This window comes from Ornithodoros turicata, chromosome 10, assembly GCF_037126465.1.
Source record: "Ornithodoros turicata isolate Travis chromosome 10, ASM3712646v1, whole genome shotgun sequence".
NCBI lineage: Eukaryota > Metazoa > Arthropoda > Arachnida > Ixodida > Argasidae > Ornithodoros > Ornithodoros turicata.
This window is the reverse complement of record NC_088210.1, coordinates 14,837,233-14,851,899: the sequence shown is the minus strand read 5'-3', so window position 1 is coordinate 14,851,899 and position 14,667 is coordinate 14,837,233. Positions and strand designations below refer to the sequence as shown.

At 46.8% G+C, this 14,667-nt stretch overlaps 1 protein-coding gene and 1 long non-coding RNA gene across 2 annotated transcripts in view; both read left to right on the top strand.

The window, feature by feature from the left end:
• LOC135370611 (uncharacterized) overlaps nt 1-5,041 on the top strand; it is a 148,731-nt gene extending 143,690 nt beyond the window's left edge. Inside the window, exon 3 of the long non-coding RNA XR_010415397.1 lies at nt 4,981-5,041. This is a non-coding gene — a long non-coding RNA (uncharacterized LOC135370611). The remainder of the gene's footprint in view (nt 1-4,980) is intronic.
• Nucleotides 5,042-11,559: 6,518 nt separating this feature from the next.
• Nucleotides 11,560-13,989, top strand: LOC135369729 (phosphate-regulating neutral endopeptidase PHEX-like). Its single transcript, XM_064603245.1, has one exon. It carries the CDS (start codon nt 11,560-11,562, stop codon nt 13,987-13,989), a length of 2,430 nt encoding a protein of 809 aa, XP_064459315.1.
• The last annotated feature ends 678 nt before the right edge of the window (nt 13,990-14,667 follow it).

Below are 14,667 nucleotides of genomic sequence, written 5' to 3'. Positions count from 1 at the left end.
ACGTGTCGCTTTTATGCAAATCGAATGATGCTTTTCAGATCTTCTCAGAACTTCACGACACGTTCCGCTGCGACAGAGGTAAAAGATGCAGCTCCTACGTGTGCTCTGAAAATGGGTAGCGTTCCATTCCTAGAGTGGAAAACCTCCCCACTTCATCATCAGAATATATCTGTTGTTGTTGTTGTTGTTGAGGATGACACGCTGCCGACTAAAAAAAATGTATTTAGTTTACTGCAGTTTTCATGTCATTATAAGTTCAGTACGCAAAGTATAAACGTCATGAGTAAACAAGCTTCAACGAATTCTAAAAAAAAAAAAAAAAACGCAGAACTTCATAGTTTCGGATTCTCCAAGAGCATATGACGTCATTGTGAGCTCTGACGTCTGTCTCCTAGCAACAGTGCGCGCGCACCTTCCCGGTCTCCGCTCTTCGTCCCATCTTGGAACACTGTCGGCAGCTGTGGTGAGGGGACGGAAATCGACCTTGAAGTAGCAGAGTTTCCAGACGTGTGGCAGATTTTGCACCCTGTGAAGCCATCCTTAACGAGAAATTAATTCGGAACTTGAAATTAGTTCAAGTCGGCCCAGGACGCATACTAACCCCCCTCTCCCCCCATTACTTCCTGCTGTCCTCTCTCCATCTATTCAATTCTGTACGCCGTTGCCCCGAACGATCTGTCGCTTCTGGTTTGAGGAGGGGATGGGGCGTACGCCGTTTTGTGGCAATTACACAATCTTAAAAATGAACGTCAGTGTGTAGCACTCTCCTACACTCTTAAAAATGAACTTCACCACATAGCACGCTCGTAGCCAATCATAATCTCGAATGATATCGTTATCTGCCCCGATTTGTTGAAAACGGGAGGAGTACGCCTTTTTTTGTGACAATTATGAACAGCATAAGTGTCACAAAAAAGGTGTACGCCTCCCGTTTTCAACAAATCAGAGCAGATAACGATATCATTCGAGATGATGGTTGGCTACGAGCGTGCTATGCAGTGAAGTTCATTTTTAAGAGTGTAGCCAGCCATCATCCCGAGTAACATCGTTCTCTCCCCTGATTTGTTAAAAACGGGAGGCCTACGCCTTTTTGTGACACTTATGTGGAAATGTTAATTGTCACAAAACGGTGTACGCCCCGCGCTTTCCACAGATGACGAGTAAAAGTGGTATCACTCCGTACAATGGTCGGCCTTCAGCGTGCTATGTGGTGAAGCTTTCTTTTAAGCGTGCACTCTTAAAGCAGAACTTCATTCAACGCTCCCAGCCAACAATCATTCCAGAATAACGTCATTTTCTCCCCTGTTTGTTCAAAACTGGAGGCGTACGCCTTTTGTGACACTTATGTACGTATGCCAATTGTCACAGAAAGGCGTACGTCACCACGCTTTCAACAAATTAGCCGCGATAACGATATCATACTGTGCAATGGATGGCCTTCAGCGTGCTCTGTGGAAGAACTCATTTTCAAGAGTGTACGCTGTTAAAATTGAACTTCATCACATAGCGCGCTCGTAGCCAACTATTATGCACGTGCATCATGGGACAAAATAGGCTCCGCCTCCCGTTTTCAACAAATCAGGGGCGAGAACGTTGTCATCCGGGATGGGATGATTGATGGTTGGCTAGGAGCGTGCTATGTGGTGAAACTCATTTTTAAGAGTGTAGTTGAATCACGAATCAGCAATGATGACGGTATCACCCTATATGCAAATGGTCGGTCTCCACAACTTCTGGTTTACATGTGTAACATACACCTAACGAAATAAAGGCGTGAGCCTCATATTATGAGCTATAATCAAGGAAGACAAAGACGCGATTGGGGAAAGCGGTTGGCTCTGCGCCCGCGAGAATGGCGCATCCGGAGGTGGGGGGGGGGGGGGGGGGCAAAAACATCAGTTTATATCAGTCAACCCTCGATTTATGAACACCCTCGGTTCCCGGAAAAATCGTTCATAAATCGAAAATTCCGTTCAGTCAGTACTATCGAGCTGACGAATCAGTACTTGCGAGTTGGGATTGTGTTTATAATACAATATATTGTGTAATTTTGCTTTCGACCATGCCTTCTGCTGTACACTTGGTCGACCCTAATGCGTCCCCGGAAAAGCAGTTTGTTGTTCGGATTTCGAGGGGATAAAAACCGAGGGTGCAATATCTGGAAAAAGATTCGTCCGTTCCGGCATCATTCATAAGACCACGAAATAATACCTTTGAAGATTTCTGTTGACCTCAGAACGATCTGTTCATAAATTGAGGGCAAAAACGCTGGGCAACTCCTAGTTGGTTCCCAGAAATTACATTCATTATTCGGATATCGAGGTTCGTAAAACGAAGGAAAAATACACGTAAAAAGTTTGGTTCCTCGTGCTCCTGTTCATAAAACGAGGGAATTCATAAATCGAAGGTTCATAAATCGAGGGTTGACTGTATTGGATTCCCCTCTCTCCTCTCCCCCACTACGCATTTCGACAACAAAACCGTCCACCTCCACCCCCCAACCGAGGATCTGGATCCCCCCACTGGCCTGTGGTACGGTGAACTTTCTGTTCCCCGTCTATATGTGTGCTGAAGGGCCCAAATCGAATTAACCGGGCCGCCAGAGCTCCCATCATATTCGTGTGTTTTTTTGTTTTTTTTTTTTTTGGCTGAAACGTTCCCCAATATTACTATCGCTATATACGACTATCGGACCTCCTATCGCAAGGACAGTCTTCTCAGGATAATTGGCCATATCGATTTCGAACGCAAAAAGAAAAATAAGGACCTACATCCAGCATTGCTTCTAACAGAGCTCACACTCCCCAGGGCACATTCGGATGCAGGAAGCTGTCGTTTTCCTGCACGCTCTCAAAATTGTACATATACAACTGGCTTCGTGCTCCGTATAGACAAACTAACGAGGTTTAAGCGAACGATTGTGAAACCGTATGTGTTTTAGGCCCCCCAGAAACGTGGTACGAATGTTGGAAACGATCCCCCACTGTTAAGAGCGGATACACAATATGTATCGATTTTATCCGAAAAATGTTTTCGAAACTAGCACAGGGTACGATTGTTTTTCAAATCTATAACTTGTACATGATGCCGGCGGTAGATGTGAACTGAGTATAGACATCGTCAAACAACATACGAGTACATTGCCCCTTTTACGGAGCTTTGTTTAGAAAGAAGGAAAAAAAAAAGGAAAAACGGGAAGAGACAAACGGTGAAAGCAAGCTGGACGGACCACCTCTAAATTAAGGCGATGGAACTGCGCGTTTTGGGCCGACTTCACAAGGAACTTCAGCGCCTGTCACGCTGTGCGCCAACCATTGCACAGAATGATAGCGTTATCACGTCTGATTCGAAGAGAGAGGGGCGTGCGCCTTTTTTGTATCAGCTATCATCCAAATTGCCACAAAAAGGCGTCCGCCGCCCTCTCTCTCCGAATCAGAAGCGATAACCCTATCATTCGTGGCAATGGTTGGTGCACTGCGTGCTATGCGGTGAAGTTCTACCATCCCTTAGGAGGATAATAATAATTTGGGGGTTTACGTCGCGAGACAACTTAGAAGATCCCCTTAGAAGGAGCTAATAGCAAAATGGAATAGTCACCGAAATGACGTATTGTAGTTCTCATTGGCTCCCTTACCCCTGAGCCTGTACTTCGACAATTTTGTAGAGGTAAGAAATGCGTGAAAGCAGAGAGCGCAATTAAATGAGGGCGACATTCGTTTTCTTTTCTTTTTCTTTTTTTTTCATGTGCTAGACGGGACACGCTGCAAAAAAAAAAAAAAATGTCTGGATGCCTTATGTGATATCTGTCTGCGGAAATATCCTGCACAAATTGGCTCATAGCGAATTCGGGTGGTCATTTCGTAGCAATACGGCCGAGCGCTCCAAAATTGCTAGGTCGGCGACTGAGCTGGATCACGTGACCGTTACCACCCGAACATGACTGCTAGGAATCTAGCGGTGTTAGGCACTTGGATCACGCTAGGGGCGTCGCGGTCGCCCATCTTCGAGTTTTGTCGTCTGCTAAACCACGTGATTTCAACTTGCGGGCCAATGAGGGCATTCGCCACCGTTGCAGTGCGGATGTGACGACACCGGATACAGTTGAGCAATCTGCTGCTCGATCGTTTTGAGACCGGGCAAAAAAAAGTGCTAGCTGGCAAATTCCGAGCGCTCGGAAAGCGCCACGCGAACATGCGAGATTTGCTTCATTTTGACCAAGCGAACATGACTGCTCGAGATCTGGCAAAAAAAGTTGCTACGAAATGACCACCCGAATTCGCCATCATTCGCCGAAGTGCGTTGCCTTTTGGCGCGCGATCGTCTTCCTTCTCTGCCTGTGCCGCTCTGTACACCTATCAACACGATACACTGTAAACTTTTTCACACCTTTAAAGGTGTGCGCTATGCACATTCAACCTGGTTGCGTTACATTGCATCTCCAGGACGATATTTTACAAAATTCGGAAAGCATTACTAAAGATCAAGTGTCAGTGCAAATCTTGCTTTCATTATGTCTTGGATATCGTAGGTACGAGCTAATGCATATATGCATCGCTATCGATAATCGAGCACGCGCAAGTGTCTACAATACTGTTGAACAATGTTGAGATGTTGCAAGACTGAATTTTTGGAGGCCAGACAACACTCGAGTAAAGAAAATTTGTGCGAAACCGTGCTCCATTATGATGTTACCAAAATTACACCTAAAAAGGCGTGCGCCATGCACGTTATTACACCTTTAAAGGTGTGAAAAGATTTAGAGTGTACTTCGTGAAACAAAAGAATATCATTTCAGAAGAAGAATGGAGGTGTCAGCGCTCTCCCAACCGCTCTTCTCCTCGGAGAACGACGGTTTTGAACATGCTCAACCAAATTGTCGGGCGGAATTGTTTACAGTTGAATTTAAATTGTTTACGAGACAGAATGTCGAATCCTTCCGCTTTCTCACACCTCTAATTTTCCGAGTAAATCTCTCCACAGTTGACCCACATACAGTCCAGCCTCCTCCGGCACAGTGCAATCTACACAGCTCCTCCGTGTAAGTGCCCAGTCTCCCTAATTTTCTATCGATTCGTGTGTTCTGTTGGCTTCATAACCAAGATGAATTGCGCCCAAGTAGGACAAACCAAGCCCGCGAGAGCTCTGCCCTCTTCTCTATGTTTCTTTTCCCCCTCTCCCCCCTGAGATTGTTGTGACGTCATAACGAGGTCGACGGAAACGGAGACGAGGGGAAAATCTCTCGAACGCTATAAGGCTTTTATGTTCCTGTCCGGAAAGGGTACAGACAGGAGGATATCAGGTTAATAACCAAGGAAGAGACAATGGGATGTCTGGTGTGCGGGAACATCGGCAGGAAAGTGGTGGTCGCGGAAAAGAGTGCACTCTAAAAGCGGAACTTCTCCGCATAACACGCTCCTGGCCAATTGCAGATTTATTTATTTATTTATTTATTTATTGTCGAAAACCCGAGAGTCGTAATGCATCACGTGGGTACAGAGAGAGAACAACAAAAATAAATACGATTACAATAAAATGGAATACAATTTCAGATACACTCTATACGGGACTTGGAGAACAGGGGGCTCAAAGGATGAATGAGCTCGAATGAATACAACGGATTGTGGCAAGGAATTTCATAATTTGATGGCGCGTGGGTAGAAAGAGTGAAATGAAGACTTGGTGACACACACACGCACACACAAAGGCGAATGGCGTTGTTCTTTTTTCCGAAAAAAAATTTTTCGAAAAAATTTTGTTGAAAATGGAAGGCATACACCCTTTTGGGGCACTTTATATTGATGTTAGTGGTCAGGGAAAGAAGTGCACCTCAAATGTTATCGTTATCGCTGTTCGTTTTGTGGAAAGTGCGGGGCGTACGCCTTTTTCTAGCAATTGTACAGTCAGTACATTACAGTGTCCTAAAGAGGCGTACGCCTCCTGTCGACGATGTCATTCGGGATGGTGGTTGGCTAAGACAGTGCTATATGGTGAAGTTCTGTTTTTAGAGCTTCACCACATAGCACGGTCTTCGCAAACTACCGCCAACTAAAATTGAGGAAGCAATAACCGGGCCGATGAGCAGCGCCACCGCTAGCTTCCAAATGCGGCGCTGGGAAGGGGTGCCTATGGCGTGGTCGTTATAATCTAGTAGGTCGTGGTTTGTGCACGTTCTTTTTTTTTTGTGTGTGTGTGTGTGTGTGTGATAAAAAAACTGCTTGCATGAAAACCTTTTGTGCTGTTCTACAAATTGACGCATATACTTTTATTATCTTTTTCATGTTATGTGGTGAAGTTCGGTGTTTCCTGAAGAACAGGATTTGTTCAAAAGTTGCGCGTCTCAAAGTTCTCCCTGATAGACATATCGCAGACAACAGAAGCAAGGGATGCAACCATTGCGCAGAATGATGCTGCTGTCACTCCCAATTTGTGGAAAGGACGTTTTTTTTTCTCTTTTTTTTTTCTCGTGAAGATAACCACATAAGTGTCACAAAAAGGCGCATCCACCACATTTCCAACAAATTGTCGGTGGCAGCGCGTCATGCGGTGAAGTTTGAAATGCCGCGACAAGCGCATTCACAGGAAAAGAAATCTGCGAGGAAGGAAAAAAAAATACGACAAACGAAGATATAGGTGAGAAAGAGAAGGAGCGCAGGTCGTAAAAGGGGCGAGGGTTCCAAGTGGGTCGCCAGGGCAAGTAGGGCTGTATATTGTCTCCCCCTATAGGGTTGAGGTGTCGCTGTCATTACTTGTGTTAGTACAGCGCGCTCGTATATAGAGCGAAATTAAAACCCCATATAACGATGGCAGCGATGTAGAGGGAAGAACCTCGGTCGATGTGCTATGGCTCTCCTGGGGGTCTTAGCACGTGCCCGGAAGTCTCTTATGGGATGAATTTGCATCGGGATAAAAGGGAAAGGCGAGGATGGCATGACACGAGGTATGTCAGGTCTGGGAAAAGGTAAGTCAACGTCATTAACAGAGTGACGTAAATGCAGGCTATAGCTGGTGGATAAATTCCGTGATAGGCAAGCCTGAGTGATGGGCAAGACACGTAAACAAACACACAACCAGCTCCCGGTGGCTCAGTGGTTAGCGTGCTGGCCATGTCACGTCGAGACTGGGAGGTACCCGGGTTCGAATCCCGGTGCCGGCTGTGCTGTCTTGGGTTTTTCCTGGGTTTTCCTCAGACGCTGTCAGACATATGTCGGCACAGTTCCCTTAGAAGTCGGCCCAGGACGCACATTCCCCCAGGGCGTGAGTCGTGACGTTGCCCACCTCTGTGAGGCCGACAACGGCAAGCCCTATCACCACCACCACAAACACAAACACGAAGGCTCAAAACCAGCAAGACATCGCTCAGGCTTGCCTATCATGGTAAATCAACGTCAACTCAATTCAATTCAATCGTTTATTTTCCATTAAGCGATGGGTGAGGCCGGGGGAAAAAGCCGCCAGGTGCCGCTTGATTGATTGATAATTAATTGATAACAAAGTAAAACACACTCTTGACCAGACTAACTAGACATTAGTAAGTACTGGTCCAAACACAAAAATAGGCACTACTAAGCATTAAACAAAGTAAATACACACTTAAAATCCATAATGGTAAAAAAAATAAATATACGTAACTTAATTTTGAGTAATTATGGCTGGTAGGTGCTTCGGAGATATACGTGAAAGTCAATAAACTTTGCATACCATATGTTGTGCAAAACCTAGAAATATGCCAGTGTTAACATTACGGTTGGAGTTCCTCCGGGTGTAATTTTCCAGGTTCTGCATTTTCGGAAAAAGTCCGAATATGACGCTCATATCACACCATCACCCCTTCCCTACACTCTAAAAACAGTGCTTCACCGCATAGCACGCTCCTAGCCAACCATCACCCTGAATGATAACGTTATCTCCCTTGATTTGATGAAACACGGGGGGCGTATGTACGCCATTTCTGTGGCGATTATGAATTGCGTAATGCCACCAAAAACGCGTACGCCCCCCGTTTTCAGCAAGCCAGGTGAAGGAATCATGTCACTCGAGATGACGGTTGGCTAGAAGCGTGCTGTATGGTTAAGTTCATTTTTAAGGGCGTGCTATGCAGAAAAGGCTCGCGTGATTTCGGTCGCTTAATCAGTGATACACTCTTAGAAATGAACTTCACCGCATAGCACGCTTCTAGCCAACCATCATACCGAATGATATCGTGCGCTTTTTTGTGACACTTATGCTGTCCATAATTGTGACAAAAATGGGGTACGCCTCCAGTTTTCAACAAACTACACTCTAAAAACTGAACTTCACCGCATAGCACGCTCTGCGCCAACCATCATACCGAATGATACGGTTATCGCTTCTGATTCGAGGAGAGAGGAAGGCGTACGCCCTTTTGTGTCAATTTGGATATATGATAACTGACACAAAAAGGCGTACGCCTCTCTCGGTCCTCGAATCAGAAGCGATAACCCAATCATTCGTGGCAATGGTTGGCGCAGAGTGTGCTATGCGGTGAAGTTCATTTTTAAGAGTGTAGATACCAGATACCAACAAACCACACTCTTAAAAATGAGTTTCACCGCATAGCACGCTCCTAGCCAACCAACATTCCGAATGACAACGTTCTAGTCCCTGATTTGTTGAAAACGTGAGGCGGAGCCTATTTTGTGACACTTATGCTGTTCATAATGGTCACAAACATAGCGCACGCCTCCCGTTTTCAGCAAATCAGGGAAGGTAACGATATCATTGGAGATTGTAGTTGGCTAGGAGCGTGCTATGCGGTGAAACTCATTTTTAAGAGTGCAGGGCAGATAACGATATCACTCGAGATTGTGGTTGACTAGGAGCGTGCTTTGCGGTGAAGTTTATTTCTAAAAGTGCTCGATGCGGCGAGATTTCCACCATAAGAACAACCTGGACTTTATGCACAAGAAATGGAGCTGCGGGTGCCCACCAGGGAGACCACATAGCTGCAGAAGCCATCCAGATATTAGAAGTATATGTGGCATACTTCTGCTTTCGACGTAGAATATACTGCCCGCCATCACGCCATCTACCATCTTTTGAGAGGAAGAAGAACGTTCTTGCATTGCGATTTGCATTAATGTTATATTAATTAAAATAACGAATGTTTAATTATTAATTACCTGACAATTATAGATTAATTTATTTAATAATTTAACAGCAGTGAATTAAACTAAATTAAAAACTTATCGACGTAAATTCTACACGAGAAACTCGCGGACCCTTCCAACGTTGAGAACCTCCCCTGTGAACTTGAAAATGAGCACTATATCTAACCCAAAGCACCCGGACACCTCCCTTATCGGCACGTAGCCCCTGACTTTTGAGAAAACCGATAAAGCGCCACGTATTTGATGGCACCGAGTCTTCGTGGAACTCTCCTTCATTAAAGCTTTCTGTGAACGTCCGCCGGTGTTTCGCTTCGTTCCTTTCGCAAAGCGACGGCGCCTGCCGTTTCCCGGGCGCGTTTTCGTTGACGACGGTTCAGTTCATCCCAGAAGCGCTCGATTAGATTAAGGTCAGGGCTCCCATGCCCATCTCATCAAACCATTCCTCAAGGACGCGGGAGGATTGGTTTCGGAAACGTAACTACCGCTGTAGCGAACAGCAACGAGCAGCATTACAATGCAGGAGGAGCCACCACCTGAATTTCCGCCGCCAGTGGAAGTTCACTTCGGGATAATGGTTATGGTCACATCCATGAACGACATTTCAAGGGCATACCATTGATGAAGATTCGTTGTAACGCATGGAGCTCCGCGGGCCTTCGTTTTTACGCTCTTGTTTGGCTTGAAAATGCTTTGTGAGTATTTAGTTTCTTTTTTTATATGATCATTTGCCGTTGTGGGAAATGTACACTCTTAAAAATGAACTTCGCAGCTTAGCACGCTCCTAGCTGTTCAGAATACTTTATTAATATAATTATCTAATTACACAAGTAAATGCTCTGGTTATACTTTCCTTTTAACCAACACAATAACATAGATGTTCTGCGTGCAAACTATCGTCACAAGCACACTCTTAAAAATGAACTCCACTGCATAGTACCGCTCCTAGCAAACCATCATCTCGAATGATATCGTCATCTGCCCTGATTTGTTGAAAACGGGAGGCGTACGCCTTTTTCGTGACACTTATGCTGTTCATAATTGTCACAAAAAAGGCGTACGCCTCTCGTTTTCAGCCTGTGTAGCAGACGAACGACGGTGGCAATGACAGCCTGGCTAACCTTTTCAGTGACTTCCATCTTTCATCGTTAATTTCTTAGGCAACTTGAGGCCTTGTATGTGATTGTCCCTTCTATGTTGTTCTAGCCTCAGAACATCAGTTCTCTCTAGTGCATATGTCATTCCCCCTCCCCAATAATGCAATAATGCTATGTGGCGCTTGCAGCGGTCGCTGGCCCTCTTGACCAAACTCTTCCACAGGGGATTGCCGGTCGTTCAGGTCTCTAGTATAGAGCAGGTCGTAGTTTGTACATGCGCTGATCCATATCCATATCCCGCCATGTCCTATTCATATCCCGCCATATCCATATAGTATATACGGTAGTATAGTGTCTAGGCACTTCTTCTTCCTCCTCCTCCTCCTCCTCCTCCTCCTCCTCCTCGTCCAGTGGCCTTGATCTGCAAAGAGAGATTGGTCAGGGCTCGTGATATACAAACCACTAGGCTGCTAAGTAGATGAAAACACACACAAAGCTAAAAACGGAGTGATTGATACATAAAATATAAAATGCCAGCGGCAACCGAGGCACTTCTTCTTCTTCGTCCAAACAAAAAATGGTCGTCACTTCGTGAAGCTACGTGAAGCTATGGCGGGATAGAAGTATAATAGAAGGTTACCATAGTGAAGCTGTCTCCTTGGTTTCCTTTTCTTCGTTGTGTTATCTGCTTTTTTTTTTTTTTTTTTCGTTTTGTAAAAACTTTTGTCTACTGTCATGTTATAACCGCCCATCCCCTCTTCAATGCCACATGGCTCTGAGAGTAGTTTAAATAAAAAATAATAAAAGAAATATAATTGAAACGTTTATTCATATCCTTATTTGCAAAAGCACATTCTCTCACCGCTGAAAGGTATTGAGGGGCCAACGAAACGGCATCGAAGAAGGAGAAGAAGAAAAAGGTGCGTACCTTTGCAGCAACTCTTGCGCTGATTCGATCTTGGAATGATTCCATTTCGTGTCGTTTCATTTTAATTCGTCCGTGACTCTTTGCGCGATTTTAACGTGGGTATCGTACCGTGTAGCTGCGAATAAACACGAAGATATACCGTTTGGGCCCCTATATGGTCACATTCACAGACCTAACATATCCATTGCAGCGCCATTGTTCCCACGAAGAAGTGGGAGCCAGAGGTCTCGTGATCCGTCCGGAGATGCTAGGCTCCGTCATCCAAGTCGCCACGCGATCGCCAGCGAGCAGACATCACCTTTACGCCTAGCAGCGGAAGGCGGGAACAGCCCTGGATCGAAAAAACAGCCTGTGGCACGTGGTCTCCGGCGGATCGAGTCCTGCCGTAGCCAGCAGCTCCGTGGGTCCAATGACCGCGCTGCTACCCGCCGACCAGGACGCCGAGGCGAACGGCAGGCGGCGCACTGTACACTGGCTCCTAGCATTTGCCGTCATCGTCTTTGCTACGATTAATGGAGTCTTAATCGTCAACTACTACAGGACAGACGGCGGGAACGCCACGAACGGCGTACAAGTGCGCCGCGTGTTCCCCGTGGGTGCAACCACTGAGCCAGAATCCGTTGAGACGGAACCATTGTACATGCAAACGGAACGGTACATGGCAGCGCATCCGCTATTCAAACGACCACGCGACGACATCCTGACGGACTACGAGGCCCCTCTGACAAAGAGGGCGACCAGACGGTCGCACAAATTGCAAACGCCGGCAACCGTCGAGGTCTGCAGGGAGCCGGAGTGTCTGTGGTACCTCCAGCACATTCGTACGAAGCTGAACGAGCGCATAGATCCGTGCGACGACTTTTATTCGCACGTTTGCACGGACAAGTGGTTCGCGCCCAATGACAAGTCAACGTTCCACATGTCCAGCCTGGAAAAACTTATGAGTTCCATGGATATGAACCTGCGCGTGGAAAGACACAGTCAGCTTAAGTGGTTGCGGAATTCTGCGTTCTTGTACGACGCCTGCGTCACGGGAAACTTTTCGAAGTCACTTCGGAGGGCACTCTTCTATAGAAGGCCGCGACGTGCAACTCCGCGTCCTCATGTTGCACGGCCTCGTCCTCATCTTCGTCTTACCTCACATCCTCCGCCGACGACTTCGCCAGCTCCACCGCCCCAGCCTGCTGTGGTCTTCAAGATTGGCCTTCAAGAAATGGCGCCCTCGTTGGAGCGAGATCTTCGAGATGTCTTGCCAAGGCTGCACCGGCAGTACCTGGAAGGCTATAAGGTGAGCGCGCTGGCGAACGTTTACATGGCACCTATGGGAAGAAAGTCGAGACTTTACGTACCCTTCATCGACTCACCAGACTTGATTATAAAACGGTTCTTCCTTCGGTACCCGAACCGTACCGAAGAAGATTACCGGAAGCTTATCGCATCTACTTTCACTGATGTGAACGACCCTGAGGCAGTCGCTATAAAGATCGTAGGCATCGAGAAAAGGCTCAGCGACGTCATATCGGGCTCGTCCGCGCGTCTCGGTGACAGAGTAATGACGCCGGAACATATGGCCCGCAGGGGCAACGCGACACTGAACTGGTTGACGGAGTTGCTTCCGTCGTCTTCCGGGCGAGGAAGCAGCATTCACGTCCTCGACAAGGGTTACGTCACTCGCATGGTAGACATTCTCAGAGACGTGTGCGCGCCGAAAGACATAAAAAATTATCTGGACTTCCGTACCCTGGTGCACTACTCCCCCTTTCTGAACATCACACCGTTGATACCCCTGAGCTACGGAGAAGAGGTCAAAGACGTACCTCCAAAGGTACAGGGGTGCCTTCGCTTCGTGGAAACCATCTACAAGCAGGGTATGCGAATGTTGGGCACGGAGGCACTCGGGGGAAATTTCGCGCAGTGGCGGATACCGTTCGAGTACCAGATGAGTTCGTTATTTGAAGACGTCAAACGAGTGCTTGCAAAGTACGCGCTGAAATGGTTCAGTCCTGGCACGGCCAGCGTGGCCGTCAAGAAGATACAGAGCATGGAACTCACCTACCTGGGCGCCAGGATAACCACGCCTTCTTTCTACGCCCAGAACACCCCGGAGATAAAAGATTTGCGCGATTTCGGTCGCCTAATCAGTGATACGGTGCGGCGAGACTTCCACAACAAGAGCAACCTGGACTTTATGCACAAAACAAGCATCTTCTCCACTGAGGTCGAATACAACGGCGACACGAACGCGCTCTACATTCCACATGGGATAGTGACGTTGCCCATCTTGTTATCTGATAGGCTGCATCCCATCTTCGTTCCCATCGTCGCCCAAAAGGTGCTCCACGGCGTCATGGCGGCCATTGACAGCAGGGGGTCGGAATCCCTCCTCGCGGGCAACAAGTACCGTACGTGGTGGAGTTCCAGAGACAGACACCTGTTCCAGAACAAGTCGCACTGCTACAAGGCTCAACTCTCGCGAGCGGTAAAACGTATCTTACCCATCGCCAGCGGCCACGTCTTCTTGGAAACGTTCATGGCAGATAACGCTATCATGGAACCGCTGTACGACGTCTACCGGCGAAGAATATCAAAGAGGAACTGGGATGGATCGATGAGGGGGGACGAAAGGGTGAAAGAGGACAGGGTATTCTTCTACGCGTACGCGATGGGTCTTTGCGAGAGGCCAGGACTCGAGAGGGTGCAGCTGCTGTATCGCAAAACTATCCCGGCCCGGTTGAGGGTGAATAGTGCTCTGACTAATTTCCCAAGGTTTCAGAGGGCGTTCCAATGCACACATGGGAAGAAAATGGTATCGGGAGAGTCCTGTTCCTATTGGAAATAATGTCTTACGTTAATTATAATTATTTTTCTTTAAAAAAATTAGCCCTTTGACCACGGTGGAAACTTCATGCTCTGCAGCGTCGGTTCGATGTGCGACAACAGCATGTTGTTGAAATTAAAATAGAGATGATTCAAGTGCTTCCCCTGTGTATAGTGATAACATCAATATTATAACGAGGGGATAGAGAGGTAGCAAGCGAGCTGGTGGTATGGATCCATAACTTAAAAAACCCGAGACTAGGGGACAAAAAAACGACAAACACAGACAAGGTCTCAATTTTTGAGACCTTGTCTGTGTCAATATTTTGACTGCAGCGTAATGCAGAAAGTGCTGGGAACCGCTCACAAAAATACAAGAAGATGAAGATGAAGTGTTTTTCCAGCATTGAATGTGAAGCACAACGGTGTTGGCACTCCTCGAGAGTACTTACATACGATGGGATGCTGCACTCCAGTGCGATAGCAATGTGGCCAAGTTTTAGAACTCGTCTCAGTCCTTGACTCCGGGTAGCAATAGGAAAGATACAGTTAACGAACGTGCTAAACGGTTAGGAAGATGAGTACACAATCTTCTGTGGCTCATCTCAGAGTCAACAATACAAGAAGAATTGAACCAGAAATAGACCCCTCCCTGTCTGTAAACAAGTGACGTGATAGTGTTCGACAGCGCCACCAATTT